We start from the raw sequence: 21756 nt of genomic DNA on the forward strand, positions 1-21756 counted from the left end.
CGTGTAAAATTAATGTGAATAACAGAAAAGCACCGGAGAGATATTCATGATATACATTCATAGATATTCATAGTTGCTTTAAAATGCATTTATAATTAACCGGTTTGAGTCAACTGAACTCCAAAGCTTTCCTCACAGAACAAGGCTATGGTGCCAAGTGAGAATACAGGTTCTAAACCTAGGATGTGCTCACTATAACTAGATCAATACTGACCCGTATTTTGTTTTATGTGTTTGAGCACATGTAACGGAGTGTTCGTCACAGCTGAATACCTAAGGGGTGTTGATTGTGTCCATCTGTCAGTCATCCATCTATCCATTTTCTTCTACTTATCTGGTGGGCCAGGTTGCATGGGCAACAACCTAAGCAGAGAAACCTAGACCTCCTTCTCCCCAGCCAACTCCCCGAGCTCACCTGTGGGAACACAGAGATGTTCCCGAGCCAGTCGAGTGATATGTGTCCTGTGTCTACCCCAGGGCCTAATCCCTGTATGACATGACCAGACCTCCCGCAGGAGGTGCCCAGGAGGCATCCTTGTCAGTTCCCCTAACCATCTCAGCTGGGTCCTTTCAAAATGGAGAAGCAACTCAACTCTACACTGACGCTCTCCCGAATGACTGAATCGAAGGAAGTGACAAGCCTCCAATCAGAGAAAGTTCATTTCTCCTGCTTGAATCCACAATCTTTCTTCAATCACTACCCAAAGCTCATGACCACAGGTAAGGGTAAGGACGTGGATCGAGAATCTGTACAGGGCTAAAAAAATATTAAATATTAAATATATATTAAAAAATGTAATAAATATTTGATGTTGTGACCATTTCGCCAGCCTATACTACAGTAAACATAGTTTGAAACTACAAATTGTAACCCTAAACTTATTAGGAAACGCTAAGTGAGAATTACAGTCGGGGCAGAGCATAAACAAGTAAATTAATAAATAACAACACATAACCAATTTCAGGAAAATCCATTTATGTTTTTGTGCCAGAAGGGAGGGAAGAAAAAAATTGGCTAACATATCAGAATATTAGGTTTTTATATCACCAAATAGTTGTATTAGTTTTAAAACTGCTTTATTAGTCATGCTGTATTTTTAATCTTAGAGGTTCTCATTCCCATTCTGACGAGCACTCTGTTCACCATGTGGGGCAACTTGAGCTAAGCAACTTTCCCAAGGACACTTTGGGATGTGTTAGGTGGCAAATCTCGAGAAAAAAAATACCCCAATGCAAAACATTATTCCCCTCACTCTGACCAAGCTTTTTAATATCACAATCATACATATTAATATGAAAGAAAATCAATGGTTGGCTAAATAAAACAAGGTTCTCTGAACACCAGCAAGTTTGTTTCACTGCGTCTTGTTTATACACTACACCAGCAAAAGTCATTAATCTTAATAGTGCTGCTACCAATGACATTTCTTACATGTAATGAGAATGGGAAGACAATCTTAAAAAGCTCAATCAGATTTTTCATATGACTAAATCAGCCCATTTATTTTGTAAAATTGCATTTCACCAGCAGCCCAAGGTCTTCCTGTAGTATGCATAACAAGCTCGCTTAGTGTGGTATGTGCTCGTTCTGGGACTCCAATTACCGAGCATCCTGGAATACGTTTGGCATTTGTCTCTTCCTTGCTGACATTCAGTTCGAGTTTATAAGGCGCTTCATTCATTCCATCTATGATTTTTTTGGTTTGTTTTGGCATCCACGGTAAATGCAGGAATGTAATTTCCATCCATCCATTTCACAAACTGCTCATCTTGTTCAGGGCTGGACAGGTCGCCAGTATATCACAGGGTAAAAAAATATAACAGTCTCAGACAAGAGAACACATTCAAGTATGTATGAAGATGGAAAAAGACAGAGAGAATTTCTCCGTAGACCACAAAACAAAACTAGTTGTGAAACTGAGGGGGGAAGCATTTTAAAATAGGATTCTTGCACCTTTATAATTCTTCTTAAAATCAAAAAATGAGAATTCATATTGAACAATGATGAGATTGTATAAAACATTTTGGACATTTTATAAAATATCAGTAACTACTACTTGGGAGAAAAGCTATTCATCAGTGCAATAATATCTACAGCAGTATTTGACAATTTCTTTATCGCACATGACAGTAAAGTCTTGTATTTTGGACTGTTGCTCAGACAAACCAAGGATTTTGAAGACACTTTTACCACTTTGATCTGTGCTTTAACTATTTGCACTATTTAGAGCTTCTACTGGTATACCTACACCACCCTGTTCTGTTTTTAAGATAAAAGCTACAACTTAGCTTTATCTTATTAGCCTGCAAAAAAAAAGTCAAATTCAATTTTTGGATCTGTATTTTTTTCTCATTCTTATGATTATATTCAACATATTTTCTATACATTACAATTTGTCAGATTTACTGTGCATTACCATGACTATGTATTAGAACAACATCAATCAGTACAACACATTAAAGAGTCACAATTAAAAAGCATGGGGTTTTTCCTGTTATAACCACGTTTGTGGATAATATTAGACTTTTAGTGGATCTGTAGAAAACCCAGAGATAAACAGTGGCATCTTTAAAATACTCTACTCTAGCATATTTATTTTGTGTGAGGGTAAAGCTGAATAATAAACACACTTTTTCATCTGTTTTAGTATACAGGAAGAGTCGGTGTGGCTTCTGTTAATTAAAGTAAGAAATATCAAGTTATATTTGTGAAGGAAGCATTAATTAGGTAAGTGCCCCGCTCCAGATGTCTGCCCTGTAACTACATCTTAAAACTAATAAATGTATGTGATTGCTGGTTACCTCAAAGTTGACCAAGTGACATGGAACCACAACAGCTTTATAAACTAAATTTGGTGGGGGGGGGACTTTTATTCTCATCTTGACTTGCTAGATGTCTATTCAATCCGTTAATTTTGACGTAGCTTCTAAAACTGGGCCTTTTAATGCTAAATCAACCTCAGTTTCACAATAACGAGAAGGCTCCAATGTACTTGGTGATACTTGAATAATTTATGATTTTCCCTACAGTTTGCTTGCCTTCTCGTTATCGCGGCTGGAAATGAGTTTGCTGAAAACTGGCCAAAGTGAGAGCTCCCCTCTCGGCTTACAGAACATGGTGCATTAAAGTGAATCACAGCAGACAGCTGGGGCCGCCCTTTATGGTAATGCACCCTCTACAATTACTGCTTCGACCTTCCCCGGCAAGGAAAAATGGGGAGACGTCCATTTAGCGCCCCTTTCAAACACTTAGTGGCAGGCATGTTGGGCAGCAGGGCCACCTTTTGCCTGACATTGACTCTTGTTTAGAGGAGAAAGAGAAGACATTAGAAAGGTGATGGGTTGACAGATGAGATGTATCTGTCAACCAGCAAGAAGAGCATGGTGCATTAATGCATCACCACTGTCCAGATCCACAGAGGTAGTTGAAGCTGGTTGGAGATAATGGTGCCAACTACTGCTGCAACTAACAGTTTTTTCCTACCATTTTATAGAAACCCAGTTCCAAAAAAGGTTGGGACACAGTGGAAAATGTAAGTAAAAACAGAATGCAATATGTACAGGTTGCACCTCCATCCCGTCAGAGATGCAGGTTTTTTAAGTTAGCACTGATAACAACCTGGATGGTTCCTCTCCTCGTTGGTCTTGAGAATGCAACATGCATGTTTTCCCAAAGAGAATTTCAAATTTCGATTTGTCTGACCAAGAGAAAAGTTTTCAACTTTGTCACAGTCCACCATAAATGAGCTTTGGCCCAAATATGACAGTGGTTGTTTCTGAATCATAGATTTTATTAAAGTTCAAGATTTTATTTAAGTATAAATTAATGTTTAGTCAATAATAATAATAAAATTGAAAACATAGATGTGCTTAATTTTGCACACACAACATGTTCTACTTTTGAATTTATAAAGAATGACTATTTTAATTAATCTTGAGCACTAGTATGAATAAAGATATTATAGTGTAGACTATGTAAAGACTGCACAATAGTAAGTGTTTTGGGGGGTTTTTTGGAGGAGGAAATGAACAGAGCCACACATTAACCTCAAATGAACATTATCGATGCAATAACTGGTTAATACGAAGAGATCTCGCAAAACTTTTAGCCGCATTCTTCCCATTAGCTTGAAGCTAACTGCTTTCCCGGCACATCGTGCCTCGACCTCCCGGTCGGCTTCGAGCCAGCGTCCGAAGAATGTGGCTAAAACGTTTGCGAGATCCCGAGTTAGTTTTGCGAGATCCCGAGTTAGTTTTGCGAGATCCCGAGTTAGTTTTGCGAGATCCCGAGTTAGTTTTGCGAGATCTCACAAAAGTCAGTCTTAATTTTTTTTTCTCCCATGTCCCCTGCGGGGCTCCGTAGGTTAATATACTGTGTGTGTGTCCTGAGTACATTTTTAAAAAATTACATTTAAAGTTGAGGTTATCCAACTTTTTTCAGGTTGCTGGACCATCACAGCACAAATTTTTTTGTTAAAGCTGAGAACGACTGCATTTGGTGTTAGAGATAAATGGCTTATTGAAAACTCTGCGCTGCATTTTTAACTCGTTCACACGGCTCCTTGTTATGGAAATATAATTCAATCACTTTCATGGACTGAGCATATCAAGAGTAACAGATCTCATTGCACAAAAACACCCAGCTGAAAGTAAAGTATGAGAAAACCTCCCATTATAGACGCTGAAGGGTATAACCATTTAGTGCTCACTTAAGCTGCTTTCAAGCATGCAATGCAGCACTGAACCTTTATAGATATTACTCAGCTGAGCTGTATGTAACATGTCTGATTCAAACAGTCATCGTAGCTACCCATTTACCTTCCTTGTACTTACTACTCACCACACCGCACCACTGCTTCCCTAAATCCTTCCCTGACTATATACATTTGTGGACTATCCCTTTTATGTGCTACATGTGCGAAAAGGTAACCTCAGACCTAATTCTCCTGGCATTGCAGGAGGTTAAATGATTAAAAAACGGTCTATAGTATAATGTGAAAAAAACCCTCTATATACTAGTGAAAAAAAACTATTTTGAGCAGATACAAAACATCTTGGCGGAGGGTCTGCAAAATGTCTCCAAACAAAAACGTGAAAACATGTTTTCATGCAGCTGACAAAGTTTAGGTTGAGGTTTACTTTTTTTTTTGTACAAGCTTAGTCACAATTCATAGTATTACAATTAGACACAGGCATTTCAAGCAAACAAATACCAACCAGATTTCTTGCACACGGACCTGATAACTTCAGTTTTTGAAGGAATCCAAACAGAACTTTTTAATTGCTGTTGTCTTTGGATTTTTGTCTTTCCTGTTTGCGTACAGAACGACGACTTTTATCAGTTTGGTGTCTGATGGATAGTTTTTTTATTTAATGGCTGCTGGCTACTGTATATTTTAGTTTAGTAACATAAAATATTCATTTAGGGTTTAAATATATCTTGATAAGTGAAAAGTCAAGCTTTGTACAAGAATGTGACCATTGCATGAAATCTTTTTGGTGTAGGAGATAAAATGTTAGAAAGAGGAGATGAGAGAGTGTTATACTCCCAGTAGGTTTCTTATTGTGGTGTTTTTGATCAAATGTGCTCTTTTTTTGTCTTTTAGTTTAAAAAAAAGGCTACATAAATATTTTATACTACAAAAAAGCAAAAGTGCTTCACTTACGCTGTAGCTTCAACAACCCCTCCCCTTGTACACAACATGTTGACATACAGGAAGGAAGGAGGAAGAAGGAGGAATCAAAGGCAGAAACTCACCTTTTATTCTCAGGTTCTCTGGAACGCCATCCTGTTGGAACAGCAAAAAAGAAAACAGAGATAAGATCTATGAGATCAAAACTTACCAACATTAAGGTAAATGAGGGCAGTTACATGTCCTTGTATTAGATGAATGACATTCTGTAGTCCATTCAGTATATTAACATTCTTCTGAAAAATGGTGTTTCACATCTCAATGCAATCATCACACAAAGCCTAAGGTCTTCATTCTGAATGCAAGAACTCTGAATGTCTGAATGTCAAATAATATTGCATGAACAACCCAAACAACAGTGTACCTTTACACGGCAATTTGACTCACTTACACGGATAACGGACAAACCTTAAACTCTGAGATTTTATTTACTTACATGTTATTTAATACATATTATTAACTTCTTCTTGCTTTTAGTCATTAGATATGTTTCTTTAGCTTCTGATATCTATTTACATCTATTTAGATCATCGTATCCAAGTGTTTTAACTTTCTCTTTTGAACAAGTTAACCAAATTAGTAGTCGAGATGCTTCTTCAATTGACAAATAAATGTATAAATGTAGTGTAACAGAAAAAAATGTGCAGTAAAAAAAAAAAAAAGAAAAAGAAAAAACATATTACAGATATACCAAAGAGCAAACAACTAAGACCTTCTGAGTAGCCACGCTTTAACAGATTTGCATGCTTATTGAGCATAGTTGTAGAAAATGCTGCTATCAGGACTACTATTCTAAGTAACTGCTCTCCAGAAACCATGAATGCGAAAGAAAGAGGCATAAATATTTGATTTCTCTACAGTGAAATCTGCATAGCTCATCCTTCTCGTTCTTGTACAGAAAAATCAGATTCTCTTTCTAGCAGCTCGAGCCGGGTGGCGTTATGAGGAAGATGCATTATGCAACGGGTCTACAGTCAATAATGAACTGTGGTCCCCGAATGCATGAAGAAAACAGCAGTTTAGCCATTTTCTCAGTTTGCACAGAAATCGACCTACTGTGCATTTTCTTCCTAATGCGCTATTAATTACCTGTCACCTAAAAAACAGGATATTATGCACTTAATGTGTTTTAAAGATATATGGGTAAGCATATCCAAGAGATGTGACTTTAAATATCAATTCTGACTGAAGGAATAGCACAGCTTATCTTGCTTCCTGGGTACCATGTGTATACATTTGACATTGTCATATTTTAGACTATACTGGGTCTGTACATACTGAGCCCTGCTGTTAATGAAATCCCTACCCCACACAAAAGAACATCCACATGATTGATAATCTAATAAATATTGATATAGTGATTTATTGTAAATATCTAAAAAGGTTAACTAATTTTTATTAAAAAAAATAAACATAAAAGTGTGAAAAACAATTACATTTTCTTAGTTCTTAATTATAATGACAAAATATTAATGTATAAATATCAATAGGAACACATAACACATGTAACTGTACCAGTAATTACCAAAAATTATTAACTTAGTGTTTAGTGGTTACTATTAACTGCGCAGTTTCTTCACCATGTTTATTACAAAGCGCTAGCAGTGGGTCCATGTTTGATTTTACACCCTTGTATGTTTCCAGAATTTGCAATCCATGCATTCCTAAAGACAACGGTCTTCGAGATATACCACAAATGTCAGCCTTCTCTTTGTGAAAGTTGAGGATGAATACATAACTCTGACAGTCCCCAATGCAGCTATGACATTTTATGGAAAATCCATCACGTGGTTTCTTCGATGCGCAGACACATCACCCAGCAATCACTAAAGCTCAAGTTAAACATTGTGAGGTGGTAACAGCTTTCTCTGCTCATCATCTTTCCGGATGTTTCAGGAAACACTGCTGACCATCAGATACAAATCAGAGAAAACACCTGTGGCTCTGACATTCTTTGTATACCCCTCCCACCAAACACACACACACACTAGAGGAGCTGACATTTAGAATTGCACTACAGGTAGGGAAGATATCAAATAGGGCTTATTTGCATATAGCAGACAATGTTCACACTTCATTTGTTTGAAGAGAGTGATTTCTCCTGAGCCACTGGCAGGCCTGTCTCTTCTGCCCCGAGACTCCGGGGACAGTGAAGCACCCAGCTGTACAACTCGTGCTTCATCTGCTCCTGTCACAGCTAGCTGGCTGACCGCCTACATCTATCTCTCTTTCTCCCCTTTTTGTGTTTCTCACCGTCTCTCAACCCTCCTCACTCCACCAGCAACACCTCCCCCCTTGTCTTTTCTTTCTCCCGCTTCAGATCTCACAAACCTCACTTCTCCAGACCACCAACTTCCAAATACACTCCACCTGGAAACATATGACAACAAATTGCAACATACCAGTATGACAAGTGACCAGAATACGGTACGCAGTACTATTCCTTATGAGCAAGACTGGTTTATTTGTTTGACCAATAGAGAAGAGTCACAAAACAAAAGAGCTGAATCCAATTTTTGCCAGGCCTGATGTAAGGTCATCCAACAACAATGTACACAGGTAAACAAAAACAGACATGTGCATATTCCAGTAGATTATTTTAAATCCCATGAATTGAGAGTCATTCTTTTTCCTTAATATGCTGTGATGTAATGTAATGCACAGATCCAGCACCTTGCTAGAATTATGCACAGTATCTGTATCTGCAACATCATACCCAGACAAATAAATACTTGGATTTCTTACAAATGCTTCACACGGTCAAGAAGTTCAAGAAAACAAATGTGTAATTTAGCCTTTTTGCATCATAACACCGTCTTTTCATGGTTCATCCGTTTATAATTGTCTGCGGGTAGCTGTGTTCAAACTGTTTCTGACAAACGGATGGTGAGGCCAGTAGTTGTATTGCTAAGACTCATCATGTTGACAAGTAACAACTATTAATAAATAAACCAAAAGAACAGGGAAAATAACCATGTAGCAGAAAGACTTTGAAAACCACAGGTCAACACCTTGTTATTGTTCTAGTAGACTGGCTCCGTACAGCATCTCTGCCTTTTCGGCCCCTGCGGAGACGATACAAAAGCTGGTTACCTCAGTTTCGGGCTGGCTGCCATTTGAAAACAGACAGCTCATCAAGATGAGTGACAAGGGTTGGGGCTCAAACTGACCAGCTGAGGAGGAGAGGGAGGAGGAGGAAGACGAAGGAGGAAATAATACTGACAGAAGTCACGTTTAGGCCAAATGTTGCCTGTTGCAGCTTTAACTGACGCTACTGTACAACAAGCTGTTTCTTGTGAATTTTGCTGTTCAATCTTGTTGTTCCTCCCATTCCCCGTCTCTTTATCTCAATCTAATTTGCCCACCACCCCCACTCCCTCTCTCCCTCTCTCTCGCTCTGCTTATCCCCTGTTAATCTAGATTTGCCATGTGGCCAAGCCAGTGCCGGATGGATGGGGCTTTGCACACACAGTTGTCCTTGCTTCCATTTTGTTTGTCCTGACATAACAGCTTGATGTCAAAGCGACAAAAACTCATAGAAATTGCTGTAGTCCCTCATGCTGAGCGAGCCTGGCACTTCTACGTGATTTTCACAAATTGCACACGGAGCCCTCCATCATCCTTACAATTAAACTCTTCATGTAAGACCTTGGCTGAAAGATCTCAAAGTATCAGGAGATTAAGAGTAGCAACAACCACCGCTATGGCGTATGCAATAAAACCCATAATAACTACAGGCAGGGATCCGTGTCCTATACCTGACCCCATGTAAAGGATTTCACAGTGAATTTCTGAAACAATGCCATGGGAATTACACATGGGAGTAGAACACGTGACCAGCTTTTTATGACCACGTGGTGACTGAACTCTTTGTGAGGAAAGCTTATAAGGTTGTGTCCGATCACGTTACCCAAGCCAAACGCTGTCCTTCGAAGCACAGGAAAAGACATCGCATTAACCTTCCCAGCTTGAAGCAAAGCACAGTTCGCTATTTTCCATCTCTATATTTCACTGCTAGAGCTTTAGTTTTTTTTAAAAAAATAAGGCACATTAGAGAATATGAAATTGTTATTTTATCTTATTGACTTTATCATCTACTTTTAGACTGTACTTTTTATTTTGAGCCGACTATGTTTTTCAACTTGATATTACTTCTCCACAATAATTCACTTTGAAACAACTGTTAACGCAGCTCGCTCAGCTTTATTGACAAGAGCATGACCCGAGTCTCTCTGCAGTCCAGACAAGAGCTGAGAAATTCTCCAAGCAACAAAAAGGCCAATGACATAATTTGAAAAAGGGCTTACTTTTGGCTTTTTTTTCCACCAAAGGGCTGTAAATTTCCACAGTTCTCATTTGACAGGCAGATAGATGAGCGCAGTTTACCTCTGTCCTCTCGCAAGACGAATTGTAATGGTATGCAGATGCTGTAATGACATTCCTCCGAGATGTAATCACAGCGCCTGGCACATTAATTTCACTGGAGTGGAAAAGCACATATATCATTTTTGTGGCTTCTCGTCAGATTTCCGCTACATGTGGGTATACATTACCTTAATTATTAAAGTCACTGCAGTTCCAAACCACACCAGCGAAAAGAGACAAAGTCTAAACCAGTTAGTTTCAATAAGAGATAATGTGCTGCTGAATACAATAAAGAAAAAAGCACCATTCAGCTTCAAAATGTACTGCTGGTTAGATTAAAAGTACTTAAAGAAAATACGTCTGCCTTATTCACATGGTGCTGCATTACATTGGAAAGTACACTCTCTTCAGTACAAGAGAGAGTAATGGGAAAGTAGAAATACTGGACTGTGTTGCAGTGGAGAGATTAAAGAGACACTACAAGTGAAAAGGGTCATATTTATTACAACTAGATATCTCTGAAACACTTGCATTTTATTACTTACATTAACATTTCTTAATATTTAAAGGAAGTGTTTACCACTGATTTATTATCTGCTTATGACAGATTTATTATCTTTATTATCTGCTTATGTTTCTTTCCTATGTTTCTTTCCCAGCCAAAACTAGGAAAGAAACAAATTTCCAACAAGGCAAAGAAATTTGTTGTTTGCATATTGTTTTATCAGAGTTAATGGAAGTGCTGAGGTAGAGCTAGATCACTATGTACATAGATTAATTCTTACTGCAGTGCTCTGGGTCGCTCTCCACCCTGAGCCATTTGCTGGCGTCATTCCTTCTTCCCTTTCCTTCCTGTCTCTCTCCTTTATTATCCAATGTTGTCAAAAAAAACAGCCCAGTAGCACTGTTGGATTGAACTCCAGGAGATTAAATGCATCTTAACAGAGTGTATTTTTGTTTCCTTCACTCAAACTGAAAAATTATGTTTTTAAAATGAAACAGCATCAAGCCATTCCCAAGGTAAGTGAGATAACTGTGGATTATTCACAGGCCCAGATAGAAGTAAGCTCCACTTTTGGATTTTACATTTGATTTAATGGGGGGGGATTCGCTGCAAAAAGAGGAATGGATAAGACAATATTTGTTTTGTTTTTTTCATTTTATTCCAAATGTAACTAGTGCATAAAATAAGCATCTTATCAAGCCCTCAAAAGTAAATCTTATAGATTTAGGTGCCTGGAAGCCACTCTGCCTACTCGTTGATACTTTTGTTCTTAACAATGAGTCTGGAAATTCAGTTCAAAAATCACCGCCTATCCCTGAAATCCTTCCTTCCCAAGTGTAAATACAAGCTAAAGAAAAAGACATTACATCTTCCGACTTCCTCTTTACAACATGAAACTGTGAAACACTGCTTTCCTGGAAAGTAGTTCTTCTTGCTCTGCCTCATCCTCGGATATGTAGGATATGGAAAGATACAAATCATATAACTCGCTAGAGAGGTACGTTTTTCGGGGGGGGATTTTTTTTTAAGTTGCCAGGTCGTGTTAGATGGAATCCATCCCTGTCCGTGCAGAGGTGGATGATGGATCATTTGCTGTGCCTCCCTTTGGTATAAAGCACTGCAGTCTGGCAGAAGTGCTATCTCTGCAGTTTATTGGCACCATATTACAAGATGTTTGGGTATTGACGTTTAAATCGCTTCACTTTCTTAAAATACTCAATTTTCAGATTAGATGTTGCTAGAAAGAATCACAAGTCCCAAATAGCTGATATGTGTAGTCTACATGTTTAGAAAGCATCGCTGTGAATAAATGTTCTTCAAAGGTCAAAGTGATTTTGACCATTGTGTCGATTCAACAGCTTTGCATCGCTTCCAGCTCCCCACTCAACTATGATACAGCGCAATGACGTTCCTACCATCTGTTCACTCTGACTCCCTCTCTTTCTAACTACCTCTCAACCTACCCGCCCTTTAGTACCACTGTCTTTGCCATTCATTGCACACAGACGTGATTGTAACAGACCTACATAAAGAAACATGAAATGTAGCCGGGAGACAAGAGATTTTCAAAAAGTAAAACAAAAAAAACCCCACAAAGGAAAACAACTTTTTTCTCCTATTGTTGTCACTGCTAATTCTTATCATGGACTGGACTGAAAGAAGTGTTTACTAGCAAACATAATTGCAAAAAGGGGGCTTAGGGGAAATGAGTACTGAAGGACCACAATCTGACTAATGCCTCTTGACAAAACAATTTGTTTTCCTCAACTCTCCGTCTGCCAAAACAGTCAATTTCTTTCCTAGTCTGGTTCTAATTGATCCATGCCTGCTGTGCTGGTGTTTTGTAACTGGATCAGACGAGAAAAAAAATGAGCATGCTACTTATTTTACAAACTTTTTAAAAAATTATCTTGTTTCCTTAAGATGTAGCAAGAAATTAATGAAAGCGGCGGAATTAGCTTTTGGGGCCTGCCCTCTATCACTAAGTCAATAAGCATTCAATTACATCTTTTGCTTAAAACACTCAGCTAAAATGCCACACCAACATCTTCTTTTAAAGCTCGTCTTCATCTTTGCTCATCTGTTCCTCACATTAATCTGATGTTGTTTTTGAAATGACAGTCTTCTGGCTCAGAGGGAGGGATAATGATTCATCAAGTGGGCAGAAAAACAACAACTGCAGGAGAGTCATATGATGTAGGAAGACGGTGCCGGTGTAATGAGCTTCATACTTGGCCAAAGCGCACAGACCTCTTACGGACAGCATGCAAAAACAGAAAGGCAATCAATACCTTGTGTCGAAATCTCACGACTGGTCGATAGGGCGGTGACCCAAATCCCTCCTTGCTGGGTCTCCCGTTGGTGCCAAGCGCAGCGAGCCCCAACAGCAAAATCGCAGCAGACCACCATCTGGTCGTCTTCATTGGTCTTTTCCTGTCAAAAACCAAACAGGAATGGTGAATGCGTACTCTCCTCCAACACTCTGCAGGTTCAATACTGGTTGGCCAAGACAATACATCAAGCCCACAATAATTAGCGAAGACAATGAGAACCGCAAAACTGTCGCTGATTTAAACTAAAGCTATCAATACGTGGCCCACACTCGGCAGGGAGATTAGATCTCCTTTCAAATCAATTACGGGGAAATAGACGTCATGAGAAAATCAAGATAAAGAAGACAAAGAGCCAATATATTAAGGCAATTAAAGTGAGGGCTTTGGATTAATTAGGCTGAGTGTCTAAGTCAAGCAACTGTGATGAAGTGGAGAGATTACATCTTAAAACAGATTCCTCACAGCTTTGCACAGATGCAGCCTGGAAATATCTTTTTATTTTTTTTTTAAAAAAAGTGAGAATATTCACTTTTCACCTCCAATTCGACTGCATTTTCAATTATTCATTGGACTGTGTAAAAACAAGTTTGACCTTTGCATGACATGAATTAAACAAAATCACACTTGTGGAGGAAAGGAGGGGGAAAAGGAAAAAACAAGCCCTGTGGAAATGTCTGTGTCAGTGAAACGGATAGCTTCGAGCAAGTAGCAAGGCACAGGACATACCCGGAGAAGAAGATACGTTAACCACTCCTCTTATACCGCCTTACACGCTAAACAACGGTTATGTTGAAACCTGCAGTGCATTTGTTCCTTCATATTTTTATCCCTCATCTTTATCTGCATTTACACCCTCAAGGTTTTTTTATGCACCTCACTGCAAAGATCTCCTCCATCAGAAGCACTTTAAAAATAAATCTGACAAGACTTGACTTGTTTTTTTTTCACAGTCAAACACTGAGCTGCACTTTCTAAGACATCCAAAACCATTCTCCAGTGAAGGGAGATGAGTGACAGCAGGATGGTGACCCCGCTTCCTTGTTCTTTGGGGCTGACACTAAGTCAGACAACAATGGTGCTGCTGTGGCAGCTCTGCGCTTTTCACTGGAGGTCAGCAGGTTGCAGTGTGTCACTGTGATGTGCCGGACAGAGAGGAGATACTGAAACTTCATTTTTGTGACTTTACATGTCTTCTAGAGCCTTCCTCTGTTGCCCGATGCCTGCAGGATTTCTGCTTTGAAATTACTTCCTTTTCTTTCAAACCTACTTTTTTTATGTCATGTGGAGGAGATATAAAGAACTTGGTCTTTTGGTGGAAAACACATTTAATTAAAAATATCATCAACAGCTGTGTTGTATACTGTAATTCTCTGGCAGATTTTTCAGACTTTTTGTTTCATTGGCCTTTAGAAGAAAAAAAAAATCAATGTTCTTTATCGAACTCTGAAACAGCCTTGAATCACCTCCTACACAAATTACACCCATTGCCAGCGCCCCTACTAACCAATCCAGTTCTTTTCAAGGTTTGATATACACCTGCCCCCCACCCCACTCCCGCCCCAAACAGAGACTTGTCTAACTACAAACAAAAAACTTCTAGACAACATATTCGTATAATTTTGTATGTTAAAGCCTTGGTCTTTAGTGTGGCTACCTTGTGAACAAAGCTTAAGCCTCTGTAAATGAAATGTCGTCCTCTACCTCAGTGTGTGTCAGTGCAGTAGTGAGGGACATTCAAAGTGCCTTGATAATCCAGTAGGAGGTTTTGTTCTGAACAATAAGTCTAGAAATTCAAAAGATCGATGAACCTGAAAAATAGTTATTGAAATGTTGGTAATGATCAACAGCCTTGCTAACCCCCTGCGGACATATTATGGTCCTTTTATGCTATAGGGCATTAATAGTCGCACCCACTTTTTTAATGCGATCATATTCATATTCATTCTCTGTGCGTCGTAACTCTCCAGATCCAGGTAGGAACCCTGCCTGCAGCAGCTGCTGCTCCACTTCTCCGCTAACACAGTCTTTATGCCACACTAGGTGGATTACCATATTTGCTAGCACAATCAATCAACTTCTTTCCGGTATCCCAGTGTTAAATGGGTTATTAATGGACCAGCTTTTGCACAGTGCTGTGTCAGAGACAAAAACATATGCACAGTTTTAAGAAGTTTAACTGCACCATACAGCACAGTTCCTCAAAGACATTAAACTCATTATGATCAGTCACAACTGCGGCATAAGCAAGCACCTTTCCAGTCCTCCTTCTAGTGAATAACCAGTAATCTTTCTTGGAGCTCCAGACAGTTTTAAAACTGTGTTGTCCTATAATTCAGTCAAATAACTTGATTTTTCTTTTAAAGCCGCTATCACTACAATGAGTGCGTTGATTTGACCATTCACGCACAAACAACAACGGCAGCTGAGCTATTACACAAGGGGAAGCACATGTGTCCTTTTTTAAATTAATTTCAAAATAATGCAATTATAAGAACAATATATTCAGCTTCCAGTTCAGTTCAGCCTCCAGTGAGTACCAGACGAATGGGGTACACATCCATGCATTCATCCATCCAACCTGCAGTTGGCAATGTCCTTTTAATCCGTTCAGCTTTGGTGAGCTCGACATAGTGGCACACGAAGTGGTTCTCCACCTGCTGTGGGTTCTGCTTAGATTGGCCCTTCAAATTGCAGCAGCTCTCCAGAACAGAATAAGGACTACCACCATCAGTCCCACTCCAAACAGTAGTTGGAGCTTGCTCAAAGGAGGCATCTGAATAATACTGACCGACCTGGCCAACGAGCCAGGTGGTAAGAACACCTTGAGCTTGAGAGAAAAAGGGGATTGTCCACATACAAATAGATCGCAGACTCTGTAATTCTTTAGGGAAAATGAGAAATAAATTATGCAGCCTTTAATATACCTGGCCTGAGGGGAAAGAGTAACTAGGTATTCAGTATCTTGCCCACGAATGGACAGGAGGACCAGAGAGGAAAATATTATAACTCAAAGACGTTCAGTGTGCTAAAATTAAAAAAGCAGAACTTCCAAAACAGCCATGAGGTTGAACAAACTAACCCCTTAGAGAAATGAAAAAAGGATATTGAATAATGGTTGCAGAGGGATGACTGGAACCTCAATTTAATAAGCAGAAGATGGATGGATGGATGGATGGATGGATGGATGAAGACAATGCCCTCAATGCAGGAAAATGGCTACTCCCTGCCTATATGCCTATAAGCAACAGTGCTCAACAAATGAGCCTCGAAGAAAGGAAAGTTCAAAGAAATTCTGAAGTATAAATCATTAATATCAGTTTAAAGATAAAATTACAAAAAACCTATTGTATTCTTTATAATAAACTGATGAATTTCATTTATTTTCACTGTGTATTTTATATGTGCCTAAATTTTTCAGCTTACTCAACAATACATTAATGTGGGTTGGTCTTGGTTCAAAATGGGCCTCTGGATGTAACGCTGCACATAAAAATGATTGTCTGGATGTAGCTCGAGGTAAAGCATCTTTATTACCTCACCTAACAGTTTCTGTATTTTCTTCTTAAAAACAAAACAAAAATCTCATTTAAGTTAGAGTAAATTAAATCTAAATTTTTCGAAATGGCAGGCATAATTATTTTTTTTTGATGGAGGGCTAAAACATCTTTGGTATGCAGTGTTGGGAAGGTTACTTTTAAAATGTATTCCATTACAGAATACAGAATACATGCCCCAAAATGTATTCTGTAACGTATTCCGCTACGTTACTCAATGAGAGTAACGTATTCTGAATACTTTGGATTACTTAATATATTATCATGTTGTTTACAACTACATGAATGTACTATTGCTGTGATTTATTACTGTTACTGAAGGTCCGCGGCTCCGAACCATAGTAAAGGGACCTCTGGCTAATACGGTGGGTTCTGTGTCGGGCTCATAGCCGAAAACTAGCTTTACTTTGTTGTCTGGGTCAACTTTGCTTGGAGAGACAGAGAGAGGCGTTGAACGGCTGCTCCAAAGGAACTTATTGTTTTTGGAGGAAAACACAAACACGGTGTACAGTCGAGTCTTAATAGCTTACTTACAACTGGGCTCGTCAGGCACTCTTCTTGGCTGCAGTGGTTATTATTATATTTACATGCTTCCAGCTCCCGTTTTTGCTCGATGACAGCTCGTACTTTTCCTTTTTCTCCCTCCCTCGCTCACAGACACATAACGGGTATGGCAGTCCATTCTCCCTGCAGCACGGACTACACTGCCTATGATGCTACATTCTTTAGGGCTATACCTGTAGCATTCTGCCTATTAGCCTAGCACAACAACAACAAAAAGGCCTCTCTCACCCAGGAAACACGCAGAGAGAGTGTGTCACCCTGTAACCATGGCAACCGTAACGCTGCCGCCTGGAACAACAGAACGTAGCTGTAAAACAAAACCCAAACAGTCCTGACCCGCGACAATATGAAACAGGGAAGTACCGCCGTGTAATCCATTTATTTCAACAAAGTAACTGTATTCTAAATACCACCTTTTTAAACGGTAACTGTAACGGAATACAGTTACTCATATTTTGTATTTTAAATACGTAAAGGCGGTACATGTATTCCGTTACTCCCCAACACTGTTGGTATGTACCAATATGTTTTATGTGAAAAAAAATACCCAATTAAGAATGAATTAAGAATTTTAGCTCATTTTCAAAAATAAACAAATCTCAAAATATTTTTAGCAAAATCCCCCAAATATCCCAGGCACAGCAGGGGTGATCTACAACTGTAAGTCTGAGGGAAAACATGCAATCTTGAGAAAATGCTGCACGTCTTATTTGTTTCTCTTGAAAGCACAGGAGACAAAAACAGTCTCAATTCTTTCTCCCGGGACGCCCGAGAGGCTGCCATCATAACTTCGGCATGTGGTTTTAAATCCCCTAGAGCACACCTAAGCTTTGGCATTGACTTTGAAATGAAGTCTACCTATCTCCCACTATGTACACAATGAATCATGCCCTGCCAAGCTCACAGACACTTTCCATCTCATTCAGTAGATTTCTGCCATTCATGCACTGGGCAAGTTACCATAAATGCCCATACAGCTCACCTTACAGATACTTGGCTCTATGTGTGCATCACACTGACTGCACCACACTGGGCACTGGCTAGAGTTGAATAATGTACATTTTGTAATTTACTGTCAACTGTCATGCATGTGTGGTAACCCATAACTCTGGAAAATAGGAATATATTATTAAAGCGTGCCATACATTTTCCTGACATTATGCATGGTTTCCCCCAAAAGACCTTTACTCAAAAACTCTCCCCATTATTATGAGTAATCTTGGACCAATTCTGACTTATTGCTGATAAGTCTTCAATTTACAGCTTTCTAATTACTGTCAGCTTGTCTCCAGTATAATTAAACAAAGCCCTTGAGAAATGCAAAACTCTCAATATAGCTGAACATCTACTGTTACCATCCCCGACTTTCTTCTCTCACTGTTTTCAGTCAGACAGCGAAATATAAGCTGCAGTATAGCTCGTGTTACAAAACAAACAAAGAACACAAAGAACAACATAATGCAAACGTTAAGAGTCTTTCAGGGCACCAAACCCTGTAGCAGATTGTTTAAAATACTTTAGCACCAAAAGTCACAGCCAATGCTTCCTTCTAACATCTGTTTTGCCCTGCTAATTACAATTTCTTTTTCCATGTTTCTCAGAGCTGCTAAGATTTCTCTAAACCCACATAAAATAAGGTCTGGACCGGAATAACAACATAATGAAATACTGTACACTTGGAGAAGTTTTAGGCTCAAATCTCTGAACCAACAACCAAGGACAATTTCATTTTTCATCCCTCAATGTAGATCTCCACTTTATCTTTTCAAGCTGTTGTAGCATCTCCCTCTGTATGAGCTGGGATTTGCTGAGCTCTTGTACTGATATATCAGCGAAATGGCTATAAAGATTGACCCGATATGTCTTTAACCCCACTGCCTTGTTACAAAATTCAAGAGGTGGATGACAAGTTGAAACTACACCGAAGTGTGGTGCGTGCCAGTTCTGAAGTCACTTTTGGCTCACACAACTGTTCACTAGGGCAACAACAGGGAGAATAACCAAGGCTTTAACCAGCCTTTACTTTAAAGACATTTCCCAGTCCTATTCTCCTCAAGGCCAAAGTCCTGATTTTATAAAAAATAACTCTGATAAAAACATTCACTCGGCTTAAAGTCTTGGCTGTTCTATGACGTTACCTTTATTCACATGTAATAAGACCACTCGGAGAGAAAGTTGCAAGTAACATCAGACTAAAGCTCCTTGTTAGCAGACATACTGATGGAAACTTTAACTTTGTATTCAAACTGCCAACTTTCTAGGCAGAGGAGACAGAAGTTAAAACAGACTGTTGCACACAAAGAAAGAAAGGAGATTATGTAGAGATACACATTTAAAAAATGCTTGTTTTTATCATTAAAGCACACAAGCCTTTTCTATTAACGCCCACAAATAAAGTCAATGCAAAGGGCCACTTCACCAGATGCTAGAAAGCCCTCCATGTTCAGAAAACAAACTGAACTTGGTTGATAAGGAGGACTCACCAATTTTAATTTTTAAATACTATTGTACAGCTGTTTATTATTCCCCCATAACTTCTGTTTACTACTGACAGTAATTCTTTTTTTTTTTGGTTAATGTTTTGTTTAGGGGGTGGGTGTGACAAGGTAATAGCATCATAAACATTAGTTTAAGTGAAATCGGGGGGTGTGGGTTGCATTTTATTTGAATAATAGTCACAGATGCAATTCAAAGTAATAAGCAATAAAGCAACAAAAAAACAAAGATTACAGAAATGTCGGTAATAAATACACATTTGTTTTGATGAAAAATCCTATTCTGCTCTCTTCTCCTCCGGCTTAGTTTCCAAGACTGCAGATTTATCTGCTCGCTCCTTGTTGGAAACCTGACATTCACAGAGGGGGAACCACAGTCTTAAAACAGCAGCTGGATTCAGTGAATAGCACACAAACCTGAACTCAAGGATGTTTAATAACTTTTGGTTTCTGTTAAGAATGTGCACATGCTGTGAGCCTTTTTGACATGACACGCTTTAAGGCTGTGAATTTTCAATTCATTGGTTTTCCTTTGCCATTTGAAACTTACGGCATGCAAGGTTCTGAACCTTTCAACTCCCCTCAGTTACCCGTGAGCTCTCCAAGTGGGAAACAGTAACCCCCTGTTGCACTGCACAGCTCCCAATTGTGAGTGAAGCAAACATCTATGAATAAGGAACAGGGCGATGCTGAAAGAAACATGCATGCTAAGTCAATGGACCGTGGCCAAACAACCACTGAAACACTCCATGAGACCGCTTCAAGGTCAATGTGATGGCTGCTTTTCTCACATTGCATATAAAGACAGGGGGGCAACTCTTCCTGACATTTCAACACTAAATATAAAGATATTTTTAACAGAAGGAGACTTGAAAAGTCAACATTTTTTCATGGGTGCTAATCAATCAGGAAGAAGTTAAAGAAAATGTTTAAGAAGTTGTTAAGCTTCATGGCGGCAACATCTTTGAAGTGCTAGATATCCAATTTACAAAATACAGCTTAAGTCGCACTTTTGGTTTATTTTTACCATTTTGCTGCCACAGAACAAAATGATGACAGACACAAGTGGAAGAAACAACAGAAAAGGGTGTGAGCATGCCTGGCAGATAATAAAAAAAAAAATCTAAATCTGTTGCTGTTGCTGTTATATCAATATTTAAATGCCATTTTTTGCAAAACATGTTTGAAACCTGCCAAGTTTTAAAATGATGATTGAAGTTTTTCATCTTTTTTTCTGTGGCAGATACATTTTGACAGCTGTGTCTTTTCTTCTATCCAAGAAGGGAAAAAAAAATCTTATTTTTCTACTTCGCTGGGCATGCGTAGGGTTTTTTTTTTTTTTTTTTTTTTTGCTTTATATCAAAGTCATTATATCATGACATTTTTAACCACAGGATTCAATAACATCCAAGCTAAAGCTCAAATGCTTAAAAAAGTCAAAAGTGCTTTTGAATTTTCATGATCACATTTTGATTTATTTAAATGACTTGAATGCAATGTGTCACATCCACTGAAAACAGGAGAAAACACTCCACCACAAAATCCACACTAATATGTTAAAACACAGACTACGAGTGTGCCAGCAGACAGAAAGACACTAATGGGCCATATCATAAAATCAATCAAATCTGAAACAGCTGCCACCTGAATCAACTCAGAATCAACTTTTTGTTTTTGTATAGTAAATAGCCAAATGTTGCATGGCTATTTGATGTAGCCATGCAACATTTCTTTAATACTATGAATATTTACCCTGCCTTTGCAGTACAAAGCATTGAGTTGATATTTGCCAGTTTTTAATTCAGGTAATTTTGAGGCCTTGTAACTTCAAGTGAACAGGGATAGTTACATGAAAACCACATCAGTTAAATAATAATAATGGATTGGATTTATATAGCGCTTTTCAAGGCACCCAAAGCGCTTTGCAATGCCACTATTCATTCACTCTCGCATTCACACACTGGTGGAGGCAGCTACAGTTGTAGCCACAGCTGCCCTGGGGCAGACTGACAGAAGCGAGGCAGAAGCAGCCTCGCTTCTGTCAGTCTACTGCCATCGGCCCCTCTGGCCAACACCAGTAGGCGGTAGGGTGAAGTGTCTTGGACACAACGACCAGAACAGAGAGCCCGGGGATCGAACCGGCGACCTTCCGGTTATGCTTCCCAAACCCCTGAGCCACGGTCGCGCCCCCAAAAAAACTGCAACCAAATGAATTTTATACTCCAATTTCAAGCCGAAGCAACATTT

The 21756-nt window shown here is 39.0% G+C and overlaps 1 protein-coding gene across 2 annotated transcripts in view; it reads right to left on the reverse strand.

Moving 5' to 3' along the window:
• fstl5 (follistatin-like 5) overlaps positions 1 to 21756 on the reverse strand; it is a 197894-nt gene that overhangs the window by 151151 nt on the left and 24987 nt on the right. The window contains exons 2-3 of one of the 2 annotated variants that reach the window (XM_087846546.1): positions 12855 to 12996; positions 5759 to 5789 (exon numbers count right to left, since the gene is read on the reverse strand). In XM_087846546.1, the coding sequence (XP_087702672.1) occupies positions 5759 to 5789; positions 12855 to 12996 (173 nt within the window). The remainder of the gene's footprint in view (positions 1 to 5758; positions 5790 to 12854; positions 12997 to 21756) is intronic. The other variant, XM_087846555.1, reaches the window with a different exon arrangement.

The sequence above is a fragment of the Neolamprologus brichardi genome, chromosome 2, assembly GCF_056152115.1.
Source record: "Neolamprologus brichardi isolate AB-2024 chromosome 2, ASM5615211v1, whole genome shotgun sequence".
NCBI lineage: Eukaryota > Metazoa > Chordata > Actinopteri > Cichliformes > Cichlidae > Neolamprologus > Neolamprologus brichardi.